We start from the raw sequence: 26,781 nt of genomic DNA, 5'->3' as shown, positions 1-26,781 counted from the left end.
AAAACAAAGACATCTTCGCATGCATAAAAGATATAAAGTAATGATAAACAAGAAGAGAGCATTTCTATGATGATTGGTACGAAAACGTAAAGGCGAGTGCTCGTTTTGTTCATCTATGATTTAAAGGTATTTCTATAATATATCTAATTGTTCCACAAACATCCCAGAATGTACCCCGTCACATTAGCGCCGAGTCCGAAAGGCGTATCTTAAGACACCATTTGTAGAGAAGTTGTACATGCTGAAATATACAGGAAATGTGGCGAACATTACACTGAGGGGTATTTTGTCACCGTTGAAAATTTGATGTTGCCTGGCCTGGCAACCAGGACATTCAGAGTGCTCTGCATACCATTACATCAAGGTTGCACCCAAAAAGTTATTCCTATAGAAGACCAAAATTCTTCCAATAAAAGGAAGACTTTTCTAAAGAAGACTAAGAAATCTGCGTCTATAGGTTTTACTATAGAAGATTAAAAATATTTCCCACAGAGGAACACACCTGATAGAAGTCAAGGAGAAAACAATGTGCCTTCTTATAGAGCACCAAGAAACTGTCTATATATAGAACCATTCTACAGAACAACTAGAGGTATTATCATGAAAAAATTAAATGCCCTTACACAGAATAATTCGGGGTACACCCTCGTTTTTTTTTTCTCAAGGCTTTTTATATGAAAGTTCGTATGGAAAATTACCTTATTATAACACATAGGGTGCTAGTAGGGTTTTGATTTCATAAGTTCGTTTGTATGAAATCACTCATACGTTAAGGAACTTGGCCGGTAAACTAGGAACTAGATTGCCCAATTCTATTGCTGACACATCTATCAAAATATTTTCCATTTGTCTTTGGTGTCTCTTGCCTCACCTATGGCAGAAAATCACATGTATATGGTTTGCAATAGGAAGGGATACTCCTCTACCTTACAATTTATCAAATTGTGATTTTTTTAGAAAAATTTTCTTCAGTAATAGTCCTTCAAACCAATTTACATTGAGACAAATAATTTATAGAAAACCGAAAAAATCTTTAAATAAAAATAATTTGGTGGAATCTTCGGTTTTTCTTTTTCACTTGCAAACAAATCTTCTTCAAATTTTCGGCCTAACGGGCAAAAATTGCTTAAAAAATCATTTAATACAAGTCCATATCCCATTTTAACTACCCCCCGCACCCACATTGCCGCATTAAATTCCACATTCAACCCCTCTTAACATGTCTATATTATTTAGTTTTAAAGCCTTTTAATCATTTTATACATTTCTATGGGCAAACGAAAGAAGGAAGGAAGGATGGCGAATGAAATTGCCCATCCACCCTCATTTTGACAAGGCACACCAACAGTCAGCCAGCCTGCTAGCTAGCCTACTATCTTTATTTGACACAATGCCGACTCAGTTTACTTCCGTCTGTTTCCGCAAAAACAGTGCAACAAAAACACGAAAGGCAAAACTAGACAACGGCAAAACTAGACAACGACAAAACAAGTAGTAAACAAAACAGAACAAGGAAAACAACGAAAAAAAATAGTCTAAAAATAACAACACAAAAAGTATTAATAAAGTAAACTAACAAAAAAGAGGTTCATAGTTTAATGTGTGAGTGAGATTGTGAGTAAAAATTAGTTAAACTTAACTAGTCCACATGCAATGCTATCCCCATGTTGACAAAACTGTGTGGTAAGTTGTGGTTATGGTTTTCCTGGCAATGTTGGTTACTATTGGTGAACAGTGAATGTCTGAATTATTTATAGATGACCGTCAATGTCGTGTGGAAAATATAGGCCAAGTGCAGTAATTGTTTTAACTTTGAATCATGTCGTGTAATGGATTCAGTAGCCCACTTGCCCTGCCATGTTTTTGTCATTATTAAATTCTCAACATGCTTCAAAAACACTTGTTGCTGTCTGTCTATTTATTAATTTAAGACAAATATTTGTATCGGAATGTTATATCCTTGTTAGCCTTGCTTTCTTGGTGTAAATATTTTCACGTTTCTCTTTGCTTGTTTATTTGTGCCTACAAGGCAGAGTCTTTATTTATTTGTTTATGTTATTAAAACGCCTCCGTTTGGTAATGATAACAAAATTGTGCGGCTCCTTATTATATACAAAAACCACAACAACAACAAACAAGGAAACCCCATAGCTAAAATTCCACTCAGCAGTTAGACATATGAAACGAATAAAGGTCATTTTCCAAGAATATAAAATGCCAAACACAATTTTCCTGCTAAGGATATTAAATTCTTCGTTGTCTGTTTTTGATCAATATTTTTGTTGTTGTTTTGCTTCTTCTGCTCTCTGTGTGTTGTTGTTGATTTTGTTGGCTTTTCATTATTGATTTCTCATTGAAAGTTTTGTTCTAATGGCAGAAGACCGAACGAACACCTGGCTAGAAAAGCAAGGAAAACCAAAGGTATGTCCAACGACGATGATGATACCGGCAAAAATTCAGTTGCAGCAACAGCATGTCAAATGTCGTCGTTGTGTTACCTGTTTGTGATAGCCAAGTCTATGGTCTTAACACATGACATACCAAATCAAAAATTGCCATCACCACAATGACGTTGAAATATCAGGAACATTTTTTGTGTGACGAAGATGACAATGACGATGGGCCATTAGTGCCAAAGGTATTATTGTCCATTTTGAAAATGTTGGCGTTGGTACTTTACATTGAATTGTTGTTGTTCTTTTTGTGGGTCATTACTGTCATTTGAGAGCTTTCAATAATAGTAGAAATAATGATGGGATTATTGAATGATAAGTGTTCCTTGAGTTGCGTCGAGACTGTTATAGAAAGTAATAATAATTTCTCTAAAAATTAAGGTAGTTGCCGAAATCTCTTAGGAGCATTTTAGAAATCAAGAAAGGATGGGAAATATAGAGACTTAAATGCAACAAAAATAAAAACAAAAATAAATGCAGTGTTTGCAGCAGGAGTCATGTTTATGAACTGCCTAAGATTACAGTCGAATAGGTATGTATTATTTGGCTATAGGATATAGGATGATATAGTACAGTACACCCTCTCAGAGAAGACCTGAATATATTCTTATAGAAGGTATTTTTCACAGAAGTCCTGATGGCGCTCTTCCTATATAAGAAAATGTTTTGAATAGAAAAACAGAAGATCTTCGCAGAGAAAAGCTGAACAACTTCCCAAACAAGTAAGAAATTATGAGTCAGCTGTGCCGACAGAGATATACCCTCAGCCTCCGACCTACACATAAAAAACCAGTAAGGAAAGGATCAAAGTCGGGCGGGGCCGACTATATAATACCCTACACCACTGTGAATATGTAAAATATATATGGGAGCTAAATCCAAATCAGAACAGATTTTGATATAATTTTTCACATTTATTTGTAGACCAAATTCCGTCACATAGTCCAAATTTCATCACAATTGGACATACGAGTATATAGCGTGTTTCGTGCATCAAATACCTCAAATCGGTCGATAATATATATGGGAGCTATATCCAAATCTGAACCGATTTCGATATAACTTGGCACACTTATTTCTAGGCCAAATCGCGGCAAACATTCCAAATTTTATTGAAATCGTACATATATAGCGCGTTTCGTGCATCAAATACCTAAAATCGGTCGAGAATATATATAGGAGCTACAGCCAAATTTTAACCGATTTCTATATAATTTGGCACACTTATTTCTAGACTAAATACCGTTGCACATTCCAAATTTAATTGAAATCGGACACATATAGCGTGTTTCGTGCACCAAATGCCTTAAATTGGGCAAGATATATATGGGGGCTATATCCAAATCTGAACCGATTTTTACCAAAATAAATAGCGTTCGTCCTTTGACCAAAAAACTATCTTCCCCAATTTTCATGCGAATCGGACAATAAATGCGACCTGTACTTTGTTTACAAAAATACATGGACAGACGGACAGACAGACGGACATGCGTAAATCGACTCAGAAAGTGATTCTATGTATATCCCTAAAAGGAACTATGGGTCTATCTCGTTTCCGTTTGCATGTTACAAACTAATGCACAAAGACATAATACCCCTTACCACAAGGTGGTGTAGGGTATAAATAGAAAATAAGTAAACACAATACTTCTGTCATCTATGGGGTTTTTTGATCACAAACGAGTCCTTAAACTGAACTCTTTCCAAACTTTGGGTGGGAATCCGAAAAAGTAGTCCGATGTAGTCAATTTTCGGACATAATCCGAGTCTGTAAGAAATAATACGATGTACAACGTTTCGACCAAATCGGTTTTTCCCTTCGAGGTTTATCTTACGTGTTACCCAGTTTTGTTTGTCCAGGCAGGCTTTTTTGAGTTCTTGTGCTGTATCTCAAGAAATATGGACTTACCCCCGAAAAAATTGCGCCGTCGTAACAGGGCCCACAAAAAGAACTTTTGGGAAAACATTTCAAAACGATCCGAGATGAGCTGTTAAACTGTACTTTTCCCAAATTTTGTGAGGGACGTACCCGAAGGACAGTATTCCATCCTTCTAGCCTGATACATGACTAGATGAAATAATACGATGTACAACGTTTGGACAATCAGAAACTCCCTGCGAGAGTTATGTTACGGTTTTGCCATTTTAGTTGGTTTCTTGGAGCTTTTAGGCACCTATCTCAGGAAGTATGGACTTGCCCTCGAAAAAATTGTACTGTCGTAAAGGGGGCTGCAAGGACAACTTGCTGAAAAAAATTAAAATGATCGAGAGGAGCTCTTAAACTTCACTTTTTCCGAATTTTGTGTGGAAGGTACACGAGGAAGAATGCCGATTTAGTCCATATTCAGACCTGATCTATGCCTGGAAGTAAAATTACCATATTCAAAGTTATGACCAATTCGGTTACTCCCTTCGAGAGTTATCGTGCGCTCCAGTTTAAAGAAAATGTTAGAACTTTTGTTGGGGAGGTACCGGAAGGAGTGGACTGATATAGCCTTTCTTCGATCTAAGACTAAGTTTGGACAAATTATTACGATACCCAAAATGTAAACCAAATCGGTTAATCCGTTCGAGAGTAATCGTGCGCACAAGCCAGCCACGCAGAAAAACGGACGGACATGGATAAATCAACTCTAAATTGTCTGAAACGGATTTCGTCCAAACATATTTGGAGTCTTAAACCATTTTTTCGATGAGGCACAATTTTGGTCCTGTCAAAGTGTATAAACCCTCTTTAGCTTAAAGGGTAAGGTTATATAAATGTCTTCGTAGAGATAACGTAGGTAATAATATGTCTTCTCAAAAAAGTCGAAATGTTTTCGCAAAGAAGTCTCTTGGTGTTCTGATAGAACAACACAGGGTATCTTAATAAAAGACCAGAGATCTTCTTAAATAAGTTTTTATTTTCATAGATAACTCGAAGGACGCCTTCTCATAGAAGACCCGAAAATATTCCATTCAGAAGGATTTTCCCTCAGGAAAGCAGAACATCATGTAAGGTGTTCTCATAAAGACAACGTCTACTGTTACAATACAATAAGGTCTTCGTGTACAAGTCCAGAAGTTCTTCTTAAATAAGGCCGGGAAGTTTTATTGTAGAAAACCGGAAGGTCTTTTCTTATAAGGTTTTAAAATTCATATAATATTAGGAAGCCTTCTCATAGAGAACCTATACGTAGGCCTGAAGGTTATCTTCCCAGAAATGATGCAGTTCTTCTCACAAAAGACCATAAGATCTTTTCATAGAAGAACAAAGGACCATTGTAGACGAGACGTAGAATTTGTTGTAAAATATCTGAAGGTATTACCGAAGAAAACCAGTCCTCATAGAACACCAAATGTCTTCTCTTCTTACCTTTTTATAGACGATCAGAAGATCTTCTCAAAAAAGCCCAATAAGCCTTCCATAAAAGACAAATAGTTATACGATAGAAAACCATTGGACTTCCCATAGAAGGCCAGGATATCTTCTCATAAAAGACCTGTGCTTTTTCTTACAGCCGATCAGAAGACCTTCTTATGGAAAACCTGAAGATATTCTCATTGAAGAGAAATATATACTACACAAAAATATTGTTGCGTAATTTGGTTTAACTTAACTCCGTGTAGACATTGTTCTATTACCCGATACGATTCGTACCAAATAAACCGAGGTTTAGTTTAGATTTTACAATGCTTTATTGACTTTACTTTAATTATTTACACAAGAATTTACTAAAGGTAAGGTCACATTAGACAAATATTTGCTTAAGCAACCAGAGGTTTGCGCTTACTGAGAGCAAGTGAGCATAAATTTCAATGCATTATTTACTCTCCCTTGCTCTCAGTAAGCGCACATTGCCGGTCGCTGGAGCAAATATTTGCCTAATGTGACCTTACTTTAAGCACACAGCTTTACTTTACTTAGTTTACACTTTGCTTAATTCACGATTTACTTTTTTACTAGCTGATCATACTTCGCCGTATGATTAAAACTCACTTATCCACCTGCTATTCTCTGGTATTTACACCAGGGATGCCAACTGTTCCGAGGCAAAAATCGTTACAGCCACATACGCACCCTAGGTCTGTAGCGATTTTTACCTTATAACAGTTGACATTCCAGCTTAAACAGTGGTTTTTGTACGTCAAAAATCACCAGAAGTAGCGGGAAAACCACCAACTTGGCACCCCTGATTTATACTATCTCGCTGAAGCATAGACTGTTCTAGCAACCTCAATCTTAAAACCCTCTTCCATTTCTATATGTGTGTGTATTGAAGAAGGATTCTAGGATGACTAGAGACACTAGGTTGACTTGATAGTAAAAAGACTTCAAAAATACTTCACAACTGCAAATTTGCAATAAGTTTAGTATATATACAAGTTTTCCAACTCAGCCTTTGTCTACCACCACATCTAATACGCATGATGAGCTGAATTAAACCACCAGCGAAAAGATCGTAGCATATTGGTTGGATGTGTGTGGACTTCGCTAGATATAATTTTTTAATACAAAACTCCTTAGGTCATGATAGCTCAATTAATTCAATTAAATCAATCTAGGATGTTCGACAATGTTCAGACGAAATGCACATCCTCCACAATTCGCAGATGCACTTCCACACATACATATACAAACATACGGATAAATGTAAACAACAAATGGACAGATACGAAGAGTAGAAGGGGTAATAATGAATGATGTCACAGCGTAAGCTACGACTGAGTGATCAAAAATAGAGAGTACAACAAAAACAATAGCAAAATAAATATGGAACATTGAGATTAAGCGATTATATATTGTTACGAATGTAACTGATAGGTTTAAGTTAGTTTAGTTTAATTTCCGTTAATTTAAAAATTTGAATTGTAACGTAAAGTTTTTATTACGAAGTTACTTTATTTAAGCAACAACAACTACCATGTAGAACTCTCTTCATCATTCTAGTTCTTTACCTTTCATTAATGTGCTTTTATTTTGTTTTGCCATAATCATGTAATTATCGTTTAGTTTTTTACTTCTTGTATTTCGTGTATTTGTTTGTTGTTGTAATTACGTCATTACTGTGTTTGTCCACTGTATTGATCTTTCCCCATGTATGTGAGTCTGGTTGTTCGCGTAGTGCGAATGTGCGTCTGTGTGTTCGTTGTACAGATTCGAGGTGTTGCCATATGTTCTAGATATTTCTCGAACAGGGAGACTTTGGGGTATAAATACAGGGGAACTGGGAATGACGAGTTAGTTGTGTTTTAAGCGTTGAACTGAACAGATCGGTTAAAGAATAGCTGCGTGCTAACTAGAGACAAGCTGTGTGCTAAGTAATTAAAGTCGATTCCGAATAAGTGTAATAAAGTAAATAAAACATTGTAGAAACGTAATCTAAAACGAACCCTGTTTTATTTATGGTACAAATCGTACTTGGGAATAAAACAGCGTCTACACGGAGATTAGTTAAATCTAATTCCGTAACAATATTGATTGTAGAAAATTCTACACAGTAGTTGTTGTTGCTAAATAAAATAAATCTTTATAAATAAAAATCAAATTTCGTTCGTTGGTAATGGCATCAGTTGAGAACGGATGGACCGATATGGATCATTCTTTCTATGAACTGTTCGCCATTTCGAAATGTTATGCGAAGAAAATTTGACCACGCCCACTTTTTCCAATTTTAAATGTTTATCCTTTTTACAAAGACTACTGAAACGATTTTTTTAAAATTGTCAGTGAATGTTCAGGAATGGCCCTCAATTAAAATGGGCTAAAAATTTTATTGAATTTCGGAGGGGTTTACAATAATTACGAATATATCGGTTTGGAAATTAATTTGCGAGATAATTAAGGTTGTGTGTCCGACCTTACCTACTTTTTTAGGACCCAAAGACTTGACCACCCCCACTTTTTAAATTAAAGGTTACATCTACAAAACTACTGAACCCATTTTCCTGAAATTTTCAGGGAATATACAGGGATGGCCCCAGTTGGAAATAGGATGCATATTTTCCTGAATTTCGAAGGGAATAGGGCACTTCCCGTTGCTATATTTAAAAAACGCCATATCTTTATTAATAAAAATTAAATGCTGTCATAACCCAACTTATGTTTTTATCCATTTAAATTTTTTTCTGCAAAAAGTACTGAACCGGTTTTTCTGAAATTGTCAGGGAATGTACAGAGATGGCCCCAAAAGCAGGCTACATATTTTATTGAATTCTAGAGGGGGCAGGGTACCTCCCCTATGCGATATATAAAAAAAAGCCCGTCCACGCCTGTTTTTTTAAATATGTCATATCTCCAATACTACTGAACCGACTTCCATCAAATTGGCAGCAAAAGCTCAATGTTTGCCGTTGTTATGTATATTTTAGGAATTTTGGAGGAGGTGGGGTAGCAGCGCCACGCCTTTCTCTTAAACGCTATATGTATAAGCCAAACTTATGATTATATTGGTTTCAGGATATTTTGGGAGGCAGTGGGGTTGTGTGTACCTTAGCTACATATTTTTAGCCAAAATAACGGACCACGCCCACTTTTTAAATATGTTATATCTTGAAAACTGATGATCATGCCCAGTCTTTTCAATACATTATTTTTCCAAAACTTCTGAACCTAATTTTGTGGAATTTTCAGAAAATGTTCACGAATGTACCGTGGTTCAAAATGCTATTTTGGGACGAATTTCGGGGTCATATTGTTTTATAATCGCTATATTTGCTAAACTTATGAGTGCATCGACCTGAAAATTAATTTTCGAGGCAACGGTATGTGAGGTGGTGAGGTTTAACGGTCCATCAGCCATGAAAAGCTAAAACATATAAGTCCCAATAAGCGGGAGAATTCGACTTAACCATTTTTTTAACCTTCATAATTAAATCGCTTTAGGATAAAGACAGGGGACATGGACATGATAATAAATACTAAACAGCATCAATGGGCGAAAAATCCGACAAAGTCCGTAAGAGAAAAGGAAGGTAACAGACAAAATCTGTAGAAAAATTTAAAATCCTCCTCGGTTTGACAATGGACCGTAGAAGTGACGTAGAAAATATCTATTTTTGAATTGTCAAGCATAAAGTCCATAAAAAGTTGTCATTAAAACTCATTACGGTGGGCCAGTAACGCCACCCGGGTCTGCTAGTGGTATATAAAAATATACGCTACAAATGAGATTTTTAAATGAATGAATATTCATCTTAATTAAGATAGATCCACCAGCTACATTCCTAACAATATGTTACCACAAACATTACAGTGCAATCAATATTTGCTCAATGATATGGAATCAACGTTCGATCGCCCTGGTCTGAACAACGTACCTTAAGACATCCTTAAGACATCACTTGTAGGGAAATTTTACATGGCGTGAAGATTACTATTTTTGCCACCGTTGAAAATGTGATGTTGCCTCATCGAACTCTGGCAATTAGCGTACATGGCGGGTGTTCCTTCCATTACACCAACATTTATACTCTGGATTAATAGTTCTTGGAAATATTTCTAAACAAAAAAATGTGTTTTTCAATTATATAAATAAAATATGCAAATTCATGCTGCCCTTGCAAGCATTTCGAATTATACTGACTAAAGATAATGTAAACAAATAAAATAATTTGCCAACTCATTTCAGCTACAAAGTGTTCCCCTGTATTTACCTTAGGTAGCAACGAAACGATTTTAATGTTTTCCGCAACATTCAAATGTTATTGCTATATTTTTGGGCCACTATAATCATCATTACCATCTACCTCAGCGTCTTCATTTTCATCGCTATTAAGCTTCAGTTGTACAATCAAAACCAGCGTCACTGCAACATTTCTTTTATGAGGTTTTACCTCTGATTAAAAAAACCAAACACAAGGAAGCGCACTTTTGTGGCTGTAGATTTTAGCTTGCTTCTGCTGTGTTTTTTCTTTTTTCATACAGTCAGCAAATCTTATTTAATCAAAGTGAGAAAGAGAAGAAAAAATGCAAATAAATTCCATCCAAGTGGGTGGATAATGCAATAAAATAATTGGAATTTACGGTTATTTTCGGATATACGCGTACTTAGTCGGATATGGAAATATCTTTGGCAGCAGGTTGTTTTTGACGGGGAGGGAGGATTTTGTTTATCTTTAAATCATTTAAGCAAATAAACAAATATATCTTCATTTAAGCGCTTCGATGAAGCAATGTAAATAAGTATTTCAATTTGCACACTAAAAGGTATTAGGGGGCGTATAAATAATATGACAGGTAAATATTAATGATTCGCCTCAGTGACAAACATTAATATTAATTATACGCTCTCATGATCCATATGTTTTAATGGCCTGTTTATTTAAGACGATTCGAATACAAATTCGTTCGAACTACTATCAAAATTCTGTTTTTTCGAAACATTTTTGATTCATTTTTCTTTTTAATCAAACAAATATTTTCTACACTATACTAATTTGAATTCGAATCATCTTAGAGAAAAAGGCAGGCCACAAGTCATATTTTAGAAATAATTTTGCAAACATCAAACAGCCTTTTGTCTGCAAATATGGCCTTGACATATCTATACATTGACGTGCAACTTGGGTAGTTTTAAATTTCAAATATCAACAGCTGTTGTTAAAATATGCAAAATTATGTATATTTCTTGTTATATTTCAATATGTTATTTCCTGAAATTCAAATTCCATGTTAACGTGACTTTCACACGTAAAATAAATTGAATACATTTCATGTGAATGGTATTATAGCAAAAACCCTAACCTTACCCTTTATTTTGTTTTGTATTCAATAGTTGTATGCTGTTGAATGGGTTAACTGAAATATTCAAATCCCTACCTTAGAAAAAGAATTGTAAAACTCTTGTATCGACAGAAATGTTAAATACATGCACGAGCAAGTAGTGTTGGGAATTCGAAATTAAGTAATAAGTTTTTTAATTTTTTCCTTGGAAAGTTAAATCATTTAAATTATTAATTCCGTATTCGAGTTGGGGTTGAATATTAAAGTAGAATTATAATTGTTATGAATATTTATGAAGTACTATTGAAGATAAGTTCTGTGGTAGCTGTAATCGTCGATTTCACAAAAAGACTACAATCACTTTTCTATACATATACATATGTATGTGAGAGATTAAGAAAATGAGTGACTGTACCCGACAAATAACATCTAAATGATAAGAATGAATTTAAGATCTAAAAAAACAAGAGTTTCACTATTGATTCGGAAAAGAGATTTCTGGAAGGTTATACAATTTACAAAAATAACTGTTATAATAATGCCATCTACTTCATCGATGTAATGGCTTTCCTTTTCCTAAGCAATGCGTCCTTTTTAGACGCTTCCTAAGAAGCACCCTTTCCTAAGGAAAGGGTGCTTTTTAAGACCCTTTCCTAAGGAAAGGGTGCTTTTTAAGACCCTTTCCCAAGGAAAGGGTGCTTTTTAAGACCCTTTCCCAAGGAAAGGGTGCTTTTTAAGACCCTTTCCCAAGGAAAGGGTGCTTTTTTCGATGTTTTTTTAGACCCTTTCCTAAGGAAAGGTTGCTTTTTGATACCCTTTCCTAAGGAAGGGTTGCTTTTTAAGACCCTTTCCTAAGGAAACGGTGCCTTTTTAAGACCCTTTCCTAAGGAAAGGGTGCTTTTTAATACCCTTTCCTAAGGAAAGGGTGCTTTTTAAGACACTTTCCTAAGGAAAGGGTGCTTTTTAAGACCCTTTTCTAAGGAAAGGGTGCTTTTTATGACCCTTTTCTAAGGAAAGGGTGCTTTTTATGACCCTTTTCTAAGGAAAGGGTGCTTTTTAAGACCCTTTCTTAAGGAAAGGGTGCTTTTTAAGACACTTTCCTAAGGAAAGGGTGCTTTTTAAGACACTTTCCTAAGGAAAGGGTGCTTTTTAAGACACTTTCCTAAGGAAAGGGTGCTTTTTAAGACACTTTCCTAAGGAAAGGGTGCTTTTTAAGACACTTTCCTAAGGAAAGGGTGCTTTTTAAGACACTTTCCTAAGGAAAGGGTGCTTTTTAAGACACTTTCCTAAGGAAAGGGTGCTTTTTAAGACACTTTCCTAAGGAAAGGGTGCTTTTTAAGACCCTTTCCTAAGGAAAGGGTGCTTTTTAAGACCCTTTCCTAAGGAAAGGGTGCTTTTTAAGACCCTTTCCTAAGGAAAGGGTGCTTTTTAAGACCCTTTCCTAAGGAAAGGGTGCTTTTTAAGACCCTTTCCTAAGGAAAGGGTGCTTTTTAAGACCCTTTCCTAAGGAAAGGGTGCTTTTTAAGACCCTTTCCTAAGGAAAGGGTGCTTTTTAAGACCCTTTCCTAAGGAAAGGGTGCTTTTTAAGACCCTTTCCTAAGGAAAGGGTGCTTTTTAAGACCCTTTCCTAAGGAAAGGGTGCTTTTTAAGACCCTTTCCTAAGGAAAGGGTGCTTTTTAAGACCCTTTCCTAAGGAAAGGGTGCTTTTTAAGACCCTTTCCTAAGGAAAGGGTGCTTTTTAAGACCCTTTCCTAAGGAAAGGGTGCTTTTTAAGACCCTTTCCTAAGGAAAGGGTGCTTTTTAAGACCCTTTCCTAAGGAAAGGGTGCTTTTTAAGACCCTTTCCTAAGGAAAGGGTGCTTTTTAAGACCCTTTCCTAAGGAAAGGGTGCTTTTTAAGACCCTTTCCTAAGGAAAGGGTGCTTTTTTAGATGTTTTTTTTAGGTGTTTTTTTTTAGACCCTTTCCTAAGGAAAGGTTGCTTTTTGATACCCTTTCCTAAGGAAGGGTTGCTTTTTAAGACCCTTTCCTAAGGAAACGGTGCCTTTTTAAGACCCTTTCCTAAGGAAATGGTGCTTTTTAAGACACTTTCCTAAGGAAAGGGTGCTTTTTATGACCCTTTTCTAAGGAAAGGGTGCTTTTTATGACCCTTTTCTAAGGAAAGGGTGCTTTTTAAGACCCTTTCCTAAGGAAAGGGTGCTTTTTAAGACCCTTTCCTAAGGAAAGGGTGCTTTTTAAGACCCTTTCCTAAGGAAAGGGTGCTTTCTAAGACCCTTTCCTAAGGAAAGGGTGCTTTCTAAGACCCTTTCCTAAGGAAAGTGTGCTTTTTAAGACCCTTACCTAAGGAAAGGGTGGTTTTTAAGACCCTTACCTAAGGAAAGGGTGGTTTTTAAGACCCTTACCTAAGGAAAGGGTGCTTTAACCCTACTACTACGTTAGAAAAGAGTGCTTTCCTTAGGAAAGGGTCTTAAAAAGCACCCTTTCCTTAGGAAAGGGTCTTAGCACCCTTAGGAAAGGATGCTTTTTACGACCCTTTCCTAAGGAAAGGGTGCTTTTTAAGACCCTTTCCTAAGGAAAGGGTGCTTTTTAAGACCCTTTCCTAAGGAAAGGGTGCTTTTTAAGACACTTTCCTAAGGAAAGGTGCTTTTTAAGACACTTTCGTGAGGAAAGGGTGCTTTTTAAGACACTTTCGTGAGGAAAGGGTGCTTCTTAAGACACTTTCCTAAGGAAAGGGTGCTTTTTAAGACACTTTCCTAAGGAAAGGGTGCTTTTTAAGACACTTTCCTAAGGAAAGGGTGCTTTTTAAGACCCTTTCCTAAGGAAAGGGTGCTTTTTAAGACCCTTTCCTAAGGAAAGGGTGCTTTTTAAGACCCTTTCCTAAGGAAAGGGTGCTTTTTAAGACACTTTCCTAAGGAAAGGGTGCTTTTAAAGACACTTTCCTAAGGAAAGGGTGCTTTTTAAGACACTTTCCTAAGGAAAGGATGCTTTTTAAGATTCTTTCCTAAGGAAAGGGTGCTTTTTAAGACCCTTCCCTAAGGAAAGTGTTCTTTTTAAGACCCTTTCCTAAGGAAAGTGTGCTTTTTAAGACCCTTTCCTAAGGAAAGGGTGCTTTTTAAGACCCTTTCCTAAGGAAAGGGTGCTTTTTAAGACTCTTTCCTAAGGAAAGGCTGCCTTTTTAAGACCCTTTTCTAAGAAAAGGGTGCCTTTTTAAGACCCTTTCCTAAGGAAATTGTGCTTTTTAAGACCCTTTCCTAAGGGAAGTGTGTTTTTTGGGTCCCTTTCCTAAGGAAAGGTTGCTTTTTAAAACGCTTTCTTAAGGAAGGGGTGCTTTTTAATACCTTTTCCTAAGGAAAAGTTGTTTTTTAAGACCCTTTCCTAAGGAAAGGGTGCTTTTTAAGAACCTTTCCTTAGAAAAGTAAGCCTTTTTAAGAACCTTTCCTAAGAAAAGGGTGCCTTTTTAAGACCCTTTCCTAACGAAAAGGATGCTTTTTAATACCATTTCCTAAGGAAAGGATGCTTTTTAATACCTTTTCCTAAGGAAAGTATGTTTTTTAGACCCTTTCCTAAGGAAAGTTTGCTTTTTAAGGCCCGTTTCTAAGGGAATGATGCCTTTTTGATACCCTTTCCTAAGGAAATGATTTCCTTTTAAGACTCTTTCCTAAGGAAAGGGTGCCTTTTTAAAACCCTTTCCTAAGGATGGGTTGCCTTTTTAAGAACCCTAGGCAATTGAAGCCAAAAATCAAATATTATGTTTCTGATCGCTCCAAAAATGTATAAATGTTTTGAATATCCTGATCAGAAAATCTTGAAATGTGCTCATCAACAGCTTCTAAAAGCATTTAAAAAATTCCTAAATTCCCAACCCCTTCTTCCGCAATCATCAAATATCTTCCAATAAAAAATCATTAAAATATCCTGTCCCCATGCATAATATTGTTCTACAAATTCCATTTTAATTATGATGACTATGGTCCTCCCAGGGAAATATTACCTTCATTTTTGATCCATTTTGCTTGAATTTATGCAAATAGTGTATCCTGAGAGAATAACCTCATCAATTTGTAATTTGCCCTAAAAAGGAGGACATTCAACATCATCACATGCCTTTGCAACAGCTCCAGGGGACATCAATCATTTCCTACTCAAATTACAGCATCAATTCGTATTCTGTTTGCCAAACTGCAACTGATATTGATTGCGGATTGTCAATGGCAGTAGGCGAAAAAGAGAGAACGAAAGAAGTATGAAATAAAATGTTCGAATTTCAAATCAAATTATTTCCGTTTATGTTGGTACACGTCTTTGTATAAATATCTATGTGTGTGTGTATCTCTGTGTATTCATGCTTTTGCCAAACATTACTCAATTCTAGTTTTTCTTCTTCTTCTTTTTGTGTGTTTGTTTTTAGCTTGAAAAAGAAACCAGCTGCTGTGTAACTGTCACATCTCTACGAAACGTGACTTGGCAAAATTTCAAACCGTCCTGCATTCGATTCATTTTTGGTAAAGTTGTTGGTCTAAACGTTTTGGGCAAACAAGCACGAAATATTCCTTTAAAACTTATAAAAATTGTAGATTGTAACGCAATATTTGCCTAAATTAACTTACAAATAAATTTGCACCAAGTCATCCCTCCACCAAACAACCAACCAACCAACCAGCAAACCTACCATCCACACCAATAAAATGGAAGCCACAAATGGTGCTGGTAATGCAGCTTCGGCTGCTGCTGCCGCTGCCAAACGTGTCCAAATCGAAAAGGCCCAAAACTTTATGCGCCAATATCGTGATCCAGAATCACGCGAATTGAAAAAGCTCTCGGCAAATCAATTCATGGATGTATGGTCCCATTATGATAATGATGGTAAGTAAGCAGCGCTCGTAGCATATTTTGCGGACACAATGTTAAACAGAATATTGAAGCCTACTTTTTGGAGGCGTTTACTGAATTCTAATGGTCCACAATGTTTTTCTCTTTCCTCCTTCTTCTTTTTGTGTTCCTTACAGGCAATGGTTATATTGAGGGCACAGAATTGGATGGTTTTCTGCGTGAGTTTGTTTCAAGTGCCAATGCTACGGATATTAGTCCGGAGGTGAGTAGAAGAAAACAATTGCCTCATTTTGTTGGTTTGCTTTACTATGTTTTTTTTTTTCATTTCGTTTATTTGTCTTAATTTGATTACATTTTACATTTATATTTGTCCCTTTTGTTTGTTAAAGACCCGCTCACTAATGGAATTCTCTTGTTAAGTGTCAAGAGTAGAGATTCTTGTCGTTGTTCTTTTTGTTGTTGTTGTTGTTATCATTGAATGATGTAATTATTAGGAAATTTGCTGTTTCTAAAATTGCTTTTATAATTGTGTGTTTCGAATTCCAAAAGTATTACGAAGCAATAAAAAAATCATCATTTGCAAAGTGGTTCGTTTTCATTGGAACAGATTAGACACGTAATGGGGTCAAGTTTACTGATATATCTCCTTCGAATACCAGCACTTAACGCTTGGCCTTTTATTTTGACAACAAGGGGATGGGCGAGGGGGGGAAAGATGATGGGGCTTTTCGTGGAATTATGTGTTAATAGTGCCATCAAAATATGTATGATGTATGCATGAAACACTTCGGAATGTTAATTTGTTGCCGCTGCTGCTGCCGCTGCCTGAAAAAGAGCATATTTGTGTAGAGGGTATTAAGAGATAGAGCCCACTTGTAGGGAAATTGAATCCTTGAACGAGTAAAGTGAATTAATTTCATGTTGAAATTTTAATGACAGAGAGATTTAATGGAAATTATAAGGGATTTATTATTATTTGAAATATTACTAATAATTACTTTATATCTATTGCTTAAAAATATGTTCTCTCGCTGAGGATTTAGAAGAACGAGGGTATATACACTTTGACACGATCGAAAATGTGCCTCATCGAAATAAAGGGCTTACATGTGTTTCGGCGAAATCCGTTTCAGACAATTCGAAGTAGATTTAGCCCCGTCCGTCCATCTGTCTGACTGGAGAGTACGATAACTGTCGAAGGGATTCGGTCCATACTTTTCACATCTCAATATTTCTTCAAGACAATGTCCATATCTAATATGGACTATATCGGTTCACTCCTTCGCACAATTTTACAAGACTGTCTTTCGAATCGTTTTGATTGTACAATTTTTAAAGCTCCAAAAGTCCTGCTGATGAGCACACTATCCCACGGTGGCGGGTTCATCGATACCGGATTGATCTGAAACCACACAACGCCCGCGTTCCGGTCAGCGGCTGTCTCTTCAGTGTACATATCTTTGTATTTGTATAGTTTTCGGAGCTACTTATCACGGAATACTTGCTCCGGATTCTGTTGGTTCTTGCCGGGACGAAGGAAAACTCAGGACCAATATTAATATGCTCAGTTTCTCACATCCGCATTTACCGCACTCAAGCTTCGGTGAGATGCTATAGATGACAGAAATGGGTGCATCTCAGGGGTTAGTCTGGACTTGTCAATGTAAGGCACTACGAGAAGGACTATGCTGCTGCATGCCGCGTGAACACAGCCTCAGTGAGTCGTTGTCGTCATCTGAATACGAGACTTTCCAGCACACGCAGCACTTAACACCAGCCGTTGCTGCTTCAATCCCTGAAAAAGTATGTTTTTTGCAATTTAATTTCAATACACTCCGAGTTAAGGTGTATTTTATGAGTCGGAAGAATATCAAGGTCGTTGCGGTGCAGGAAACCAAGTTCAATAAAAACTGCACCTGAGTGTCACAGTTCGCCAGATATAATCATTGTGTCTCCTGGCTTGGCAAAAGACCTATCCTGGGAACTCGTGGTTTCTCTTGTGTCGGGCCACCTCCCCATAATTATATCTATTCATCAGCATACCGATCGAGTTAATCAATTTTGAACGCCACACTTTCACCAATCATGGGGAAAATAATTGGCCAAGTTTCAGACAGTTCATTAATCTGTCTGTAGCAGGGAGGACGTTCCGAGACTGCTGCAGCCGCTAGAAACACACCTGCTGGTCGAATGTCCGAAGTAAGACCAAATTTCCTAGTAGAGGTGGCGGGATTAACAAATAGGAACGATGAGATTAGTCGAGCCAACCCTGACACCATTCAGAGTGTTCACTAATCATCACTTCAAATATCTGCCCAACTCTTCTGATATTCGGGTAGCTTCGTCCGAGGTGCGCATGTTATTTTAATCGACAGTTTTTCGAGCATTCCGGAGGTGACAGGGCTAAGAGAAGAGTACCACGTCCCATTAGATCTCTTCCTGCCGAGGAGGAACCATCACAATTTACAGCAGATTTTTTTTGGGAATGCCAACAGGAACGCTAAATGACCCAAAGCGTTGAGCCTTGATGGAATCTCCACGGTAATGGTAATGGTGTGGATTAGCCGAGAGTTGAGTTCCTCACCAAAGTTGACAACCTGTCGCTAGCCACTCACATCGTACACAAAGGCAGGGAAGTCCCGCTACTGAAGCCATGAAGGATGACAGCAAAGGTACGGAACGATTTGTTTGCTGTTTGTTGCTTTATTCCTCCCCACTCGAGGAATATACAAATATGCGCCACTAAATCTATGGCTTTTCAGTTCACTACGATTGCAGAATTCCGACAACCAACTACCACAAGGTTCTATTGGCTACATTCGAAAGCATTTTTACGTCGTCCGCGATAAGCTGAGATGTAGTGACAAGGTCTTTAGCCGGTTGCAGATAAAAAACCTTGTTGATAACGCTATAGATCGTTCTGTGGTAAGCTATGCGGCTCCAGATTGGAAATATTAAAATCTGTCAGAATTGCGACGTAGGGACTGCAAAAGGGTGCCTCATCATGTCTTCTGTGGACCATCTACATGAGAAGACAAAGATTTCTCCAGTGCAGCAACACAGTGGTATGTTTTCGTTCCTAATTACCATATGGAGGATAGGACCCCCGGCCCCCAGCATGCCAGGAGGAATCTTCATGATCTACAAAGGCTGTCTAACGTTACCAGGCAGAACCCCTGGCAGATGCCATACACAACTATCGTGTGAATGCGGTCCTCGGAGTATATCCTCCATCTATTACAGCATCAGCTGCCACGACAAACTTATAGCGGCTCAACTACGCTTGAGATGGTGCTTCCGTTTAAATTCCTATAGAAGAAGATTGATGCCACCGTGAAAAACATCTGTGCAGTGTGTCGCACATGTCCGCATGACACAGGCATTTCCAACTGTCCTACCAAACCTACGCAGCTAACTCTAGTGACTTTGTTGTTACAACCTATCGAAGCGGCCACATTCCTAGAATTGGAGATAGAACCAGACTAAGAAGAAAAATCGGAGAACGAGGTGTTATGTTATACTGTATAGGCTGTGTTGAGTGGCTCTGTCAGTGGAAAAATTAGGCGCCTGAGTTTGTGATACCCTATGAACGCCTTAATATTTACACTGGTAATTTCCAACACGCCTTCCTTTACCTACGAAAATCGTATTTATTTTTAAAATTGGGGATCTGTCCCTGAAACATTTAGGCCCACAGCTCCTGCTATTGGTTTTTTTACTCGTATACAGTCATAAGCTGAGAATATATCTCTGTCGGCAAAGCAAATTATGTTTTCTTATTTTCAATTCGCTGCGATATAGTATTGGGTCATATTGGAGAAGTGATTCAGGGAGCCTATGCGTGTTGTCAATTCTGTCAATACAACCGACCTAAATGTCCATGAAATCTAAGGTTTCCGATCCTACAATATTTTATTCTTATTCGTGGACCTTAAGTAGCATTTTGAATCTGACGGAATTCACAAACATGTTTTGGATATTAAACACCGTCTCTGCCTCTGAAAACGCGTCTTTTAATATACTCCGATACAAAGATATAAACATTTTCTTAATTTTAGTTCCTCTCTTTTCCATGCCATCCCTTTAAGAGCCACAATATTTGTTTAAATCCTCTGTTATGTGATTTTAGGATGTAAAAACATTTCAACTGGTAAAAGCCTCATTCCTTATTTTTGTGGGATCACAATTTTATTGAATTTCTTGTGCTTTCGTTCAAAAAAATATCAGGGCGTTTTAAGTGGTCCTGAGTACAATACTGTCAGTTGATGTGTCATCACTACAAGTTTAGCCCTTTTTTAAGAAAAAATTGTTCTTTTTCAACTGTCGTTTACTTGTTTTCCATGGTGACGGTGTGGGAGCATTAAAGCTTGTGGAACGACCATTGCTACTGCTGTTGATGCTGGTCCATGCAACCACTTTATGATGTGCCAGTCGTTTTTTATCTTAGCTCTTAACACTGTTACACTGAAAGGATGTGACAAAGAAAAGAAAAAAAGGCATGGGATAGGACATAACTAGATAAAATTGTTTCTAAGAAAAAAAAAAAACATAGAGAAACTGTTCCATTAGATAACTGCAAGTGATGACAACAGACATTGGTTTGCAGGTTTTAAGTTAACTTCAAGACAACTTAAATTAAAATAATTTCAAATTTTTTAAGAAAATATTGAATTACTAAAAACGCACACTACATACATTGTTTAATTGCTGAAAATCATTCAATAGTTTTGTTACTTTTGTTATATATCCCCTTTTGTTGTCCATCCTTAAATTACCATAGTCATGGCATATCACCACATATCCTCGTATTCCACTTGTCATTGCTACTGTCATTATTATTATTATTTTTGTTGTTGTTTTGTTACTGCCAATAGCATCACGAACGACTTAAGGCTCACAATCCCTGAATGACAAATATGATTTATCGAGAAAATTGTGCAAAATAAGCAGAACAGGACCAAGGCAAAACGTAATAGATCCTGCAAGCACAATTTCAAGGCACACTGACACATCGATATTAAGTGTCACTGCTATTGGCTTGTAATTTAATTATTCTATTTTTGAAATTCTTATTTATGTGTGTATTTATTATTGACTGTCTATCTGTCGTTTACTCTTGGGCTTTTATTCATTCTACTGTGATGATTTTTTTTTTTAAATTTTCTTCTATCTTTACAGGCTGTAACCGACACAATGCTGGGTGAATTGAAATCATGTTTTATGGAGGCCTATGATGACAATCAAGATGGTAAAATTGATATTAGAGAGGTACGTACGTACGTAAGAGCAAATGGGGGCACTAAGAATAGTCATTATTCATTCAGCAACACTCCAACCCATAGCCGCTTACTGGCAAAACACATTACGACGCCTACATTTGGGGGAAATCAAACAATAAATGCTTGATTTCAAATCAAATATTTGCCATTTACTACTCAATAAAGTTCTGCTGGTGGCAGGCATTCCCTCGAAATGGATGAAGGGAAATCCTTACCACTCACAAGGGGGACAAAAGTTTTCCCGGTCCCTTTCTTTAAAATTTAAATGAAATGCAAATCAATATTCTTAGGTTCTTATTTAGACAGCAAGATTGCTTTACTTTATTGGGATTCACTTTCTTTGCCAATTTCTCTTTTGCCACCGAAGTAAAACCTTTTTAATAATGCCTAAAATGAGTTCTGGTATTTCATTATTTTTGGAATGGTTAATTTGTTTGCCTGTCCCGAAGATAGGCAAATGATAAATAACTAATGGTATTGATTTGTAATGGAGGGGGTGGATTTTGGGTTATAGCAGAGAGGACATTACTGGAAATTATTCAGCAATTAAAGACAATTAATATATAATAATTTGAATCTATTGATTCGACATAAAGGGAGTAAAGCACTTAAAGCTTACAAGTGTAGGCGGTAATGATGAACACATTTTCGACGGTAATAAGTTTAAATTTGCTCAATATTAAAAAAAAAAATATTTGTTTAAATAGAAATAGAAATTTGTAAGGGAGTTTTTCTACTCAACAAAACCATCCCACAAAGGTCTTCTATTCTATAGTAGCCCTCTACGGAGGCCTTCTTTTCCATAGAAATTTACTACGGAAGCCTTTTATTTCATAGAAGTCCAATACGAAGGCCTTCGATTCCATAAAAGTCGCTTACGGAGGTCTTATATTCTATAAAAGCCCCCTACGGAGGTCTTCTATTCTATAGAAGCCTCCTACGGAGGTCTCCTATTCTATAGAAGCCTCCTACGGAGGTCTTCTATTCCATAGAAGCCTCCTACGGAGGTCTTCTATTTTATAAGAGCTTCCTACGCAGGTCTTCTATTCTGTAGAAACATCCTACGGAGGCCTTCTATTCTATAGAAGCCTTCAACGGAGGTCTTTTTCTGTAGAAACCTCCTGCGGAGGTCTTTTTCTGTAGAAACCTCCTACGGAGGTCTTCTATTCTATAGAAACTTCTTATGGAGGTCTTCTATTCCATAGAAGCCTCCTACGGAGGTCTTCTATTCTATAGGAGCCTACAACGGAGTTCTTCTATTCTATAGGAGCCTCCTACGGAGTTCTTCTATTCTATAGGAGCCTCCTACGGAGTTCTTCTATTCTATAGGAGCCTCCTACGGAGTTCTTCTATTCTATAGGAGCCTCCTACGGAGGTCTTCTATTCTATAGAAGCCTCCTACGGAGGTCTTCTATTCTATAGAAGTCTCCTACGGAGGTCTTCTATTTTATAAGAGCTTCCTACGCAGGTCTTCTATTCTGTAGAAACATCCTACGGAGGCCTTCTATTCTATAGAAGCCTTCAACGGAGGTCTTTTTCTGTAGAAACCTCCTACGGAGGTCTTCTATTCTATAGAAACTTCTTATGGAGGTCTTCTATTCTATAGGAGCCTCCTACGGAGGTCTTCTATTCTATAGAAGCCTCCTACGGAGGTCTTCTATTCCATAGGAGCCTCCTACGGAGGTCTTCTATTCTATAGAAGCCTCCTACGGAGGTCTTCTATTTTATAAGAGCTTCCTACGCAGGTCTTCTATTCTGTAGAAACATCCTACGGAGGCCTTCTATTCTATAGAAGCCTTCAACGGAGGTTTTTTTCTGTAGAAACCTCCTACGGAGGTCTTCTATTCTATAGAAACTTTTTATGGAGGTCTTCTATTTTATATAGAAGCCCGCTACGGTGGTCATCTATTCCATAAAAAAAGGTGCTACAGCGGTTACCTATACTACATAGAAGTCTTCTAGAGAGGTCTTTCATTCTAAATAGGAGCCTCCTACGGAGATCTTCTATTCTAAATGCCTCCAACGAAAGTCTCATATTGTATAGAATTATACTACGAAGATCTTTTATTCTATAGAAGCCTACTACGAAGGTCTTCTATTCTATATACACCTCATATGGAGGTCTTTTATTGTGTAGAAACCTCCTCTATAGAAGCCTCCTACGGAGGTCTTCTATTCTATAGAAGATTCCTACGGAGGTCTTCTATTCTATAGAAGCCTCCTACTGAGGTCTTCTAGTCTATAGAAGCCTCCTACGGACGTCTTCTATTCTATAGAAGCCTCCTACGGACGTCTTCTTATCTATAGAAGCCTCCTACGGACGACTTCTATTCTATAGAATCCTCCTACGAAGGTCTTCTAGCATATAGGCCTCCTACGGAGGTCTTCTAGTCTATAGAAGCCTCCTACCGAGGTCTTCTATTCTATGGAAGCCCCCTACGGAGGCCTTCTCTTCTATAAAAGCCTCTTATGGAGGTCTTCTATTTTAAAGTATTATATAGAAGCCTCCTATGGAGGTCTTATAGTCTATAGAAGCATTTTACGGAGGTCTTCTAGTCTATAGAAGCCTCGTACGGAGGTCTTCTAGTCTATAGAAGCCTCCTACGGACGTCTTATATTCTATAGAAGCCTCCTACGGACGTCTTCTATTCCATAGAAGCCTCCTACGGAGGTCTTCTTTTCTAGAGAAGCCTCCTACGGAGGTCTTCTATTCTAGAAGTCTTCTACGGAGGTCTTCTATTCTAAAGAAGCCTCCTACGGAGGTCTTCTATTCTAGAAGTCTTCTACGGAGGTCTTCTATTCTATGGAAGCCTCCTACGTAGGTCTTCTATTCTATAGAAGCCTCCTACGGCGGTCTCCTATTCTATAGAAGCCTCCTACGGAGGTCACCAATTCTATAGAAGCCTCCTACGGAGGTCTCCTATTCTATAGAAGCCTCCTAGGGAGGTCTTCTATTCTATAGAAGCCTCCTAGGGAGGTCTTCTATTCTATAGAAGCCTCCTACGGAGGTCTTCTATTCTATTGAAGCCCCCTACGGAGGTCTTCTATTCTATTGAAGCCTCCTACGGAGGTCTTCTATTCTATAGAAGCCTCCTACGGCGGTCTCCTATTCTATAGAAGCCTCCTACGGAGGTCTCCTATTCTATATAAGCCTCCTACGGAGGTCTTCTATTTTATAGAAGCCTCCTATGGGGGTCTTCTATTCTATTGAAGCCTCCTACGGAGGTCTTCTATTCTATAGAAGCCTCCTACGGCGGTCTCCTATTCTATAGAAGCGTCCTACGGAGGTCTTCTATTCTATAGAGGCCTCCTACGGAGGTATTCTATTCTATAGAAGCCTCCTACGGAGGTATTCAATTCTATAGAAGCCTCCTACGGAGGTCTTCTATTCTATAGAGGCCTCCTACGGAGGTATTCTATTCTATAGAAGCCTCCTACGGAGGTATTCTCTTCTATAGAAGCCTCCTACGGAGGTCTTCTATTCTAGAAGTCTTCTACGGAGGTCTTCTATTCTATGGAAGCCTCCTACGGCGGTCTCCTATTCTATAGAAGCCTCCTACGGAGGTCACCTATTCTATAGAAGCCTCCTACGGAGGTTTCCTATTCTATAGAAGCCTTCTATGGAGGTCTTCTATTCTATAGAAGTCTCCTACAGGAGATCTTCTATTCAAAGGAAGCCTCCTACGGAGGTCTCCTATTCTATAGAAGCCTCCTACGGCGGTCTCCTATTCTATAGAAGCCTCCTACGGAGGTTACCTATTCTATAGAAGCCTCCTACGGAGGTTACCTATTATATAGAAGCCTCCTACGGAGGTCTCCTATTCTATAGAAGCCTCCTAGTGAGGTCTTCTATTCTATAGAAGCCTCCTAGGGAGGTCTTCTATTCTATAGAAGCCTCCTAGGGAGGTCTTCTATTCTATAGAAGTCTCCTACAGGAGATCTTCTATTCAAAGGAAGGCTCCTACGGAGGTCTCCTATTCTATAGAAGCCTCCTACGGAGGTCTTCTATTCTCTAGAAATCTTCTACCGAAATTTTTTATTCTCTAGAAGTCTTCTACGGAAATCTTTTATTCTCTAGAAGTCTTCTTCGGAGGTCTTCTATTATTATATAGAAGTCTTCTACGGAGGTCTTCTATTCTATAAAAGCTTCCTACATTGGTCTTATATTTTATTTAAGTCTTCTTCGGGCGTCTTCTATTTTATAGAAGTCTCCTTCGGACGTCTTCAATTCTATAGAAACTTCTTTCCGTTGGTGGTCTTACATTCCATAGCAGCCTCCTTGGAGGCCTCCTATTCTATAGAAGCTTCTTTTATCGAAAGTCTGATATTTTATAGAAACCTCTTACTGAAGCTTTCTATTGTATAGAAACCACTTACGGATTTGTTCTATTCTATAGAACCATCATACGGAGGTTTTCTATATTATAGGAGCCTCTTACGGAAACTTCTATAGGAGCCTCGTACCTCTTATAGCCGTATTCTTTCTGCGGAAGATTTTTGTGGTGATCACCCTATATAGGGAAGACATGTGCGGCGGCCTTCTAATCTATATTAAGCCCATATGGTGGATTTATAATCCATTGGATGCGTTTACGGAGGTCTTCTACTCTTTAAAACACCACCACTGAGATTTTTTCCATTATACAGAAGACTCCTGCGATGTTCATTTATCGTATAGAAGATAATTTTGGTGGTTTTGTAATCTGTAGAACGCCTCTAATGTGGTCTTAAAATAGATATAGGTCTCTTTCTGCGGTACTTTAATGTATAGAATACCCCAACGACGAACCTTAGGCTATAGTGGCCATCTAATTTATAGAAGGCTTATATAATACCTTTGCAGTATTACCTTATCCTACGGGGGTTACCGGCATCCTAGTATATGGAGAAATCTTACGGTGAATTTTTAAACTATAGAAATACCACTACAGTGTTCTCATAAACTATAGAAGACTATATGGTGATCCTCTAGTCTACAGGAGGCCCTTACGCTGGTCTACTGATCTATAGAAGCCCCCTGGGTTATTCTTTAATCTATAGCAAATAGTTTAGCCTCAACATTGTTCAGGATTTAAGACATGTCAATTTCTATAGTCTCAGTGTTTACAACAGGGTGTTGAACATCTCTCGAAGATGTTGTACCATATTTTTCTCTGAAAATGCTCACAGTATCTGCAAAGAAATATTTTCAGAAAACCATACCTCTGGTGTAGGAATTCAACATATCCGCACTTTCCAGAAGTGACAAGGGGTGATGTGTTTCATATCAAAAAGAACAGTTCTACGTTCAATGACATAAAACCTTGTTCTTATCGCAAATTCTGAAAGCTGAGCAGCTGATACATTATTCTTGTTTTTTCTCAGGCAATATTCTGAATAAAATTCCCTCAATTAATAATTATATCCACTTTGCAATTATTTATAGCTGGCCCAATTGCTGCCCATGGAAGAAAATTTCCTATTGCTATTCCGTTTCGATAATCCCCTGGAATCAAGTGTAGAATTTATGAAGGTGAGA

The 26,781-nt window shown here is 37.7% G+C and overlaps 1 protein-coding gene across 3 annotated transcripts in view; it reads left to right on the top strand.

Moving 5' to 3' along the window:
* The window catches only part of Cbp53E (Calbindin 53E), a 99,882-nt gene that overhangs the window by 28,811 nt on the left and 44,290 nt on the right, over positions 1-26,781 (top strand). For 2 of the 3 annotated variants that reach the window (XM_073988303.1, XM_073988305.1), the window contains exons 2-6: positions 15,563-15,656; positions 15,729-16,017; positions 16,161-16,246; positions 21,163-21,252; positions 26,689-26,775. In XM_073988303.1, the coding sequence (XP_073844404.1) occupies positions 15,840-16,017; positions 16,161-16,246; positions 21,163-21,252; positions 26,689-26,775 (441 nt within the window). In that variant the 5' untranslated portion in view covers positions 15,563-15,656; positions 15,729-15,839. Of the gene's footprint in view, positions 1-1,400; positions 1,603-15,562; positions 16,018-16,160; positions 16,247-21,162; positions 21,253-26,688; positions 26,776-26,781 lie in introns of those variants that run through there. The other variant, XM_073988302.1, reaches the window with a different exon arrangement.

Source organism: Musca autumnalis, unplaced genomic scaffold (assembly GCF_047663935.1).
Source record: "Musca autumnalis isolate F117 unplaced genomic scaffold, ASM4766393v1 scaffold_5, whole genome shotgun sequence".
In the NCBI taxonomy this organism is placed as follows: domain Eukaryota; kingdom Metazoa; phylum Arthropoda; class Insecta; order Diptera; family Muscidae; genus Musca; species Musca autumnalis.
This window is presented reverse-complemented; position numbering and strand designations above follow the sequence as displayed.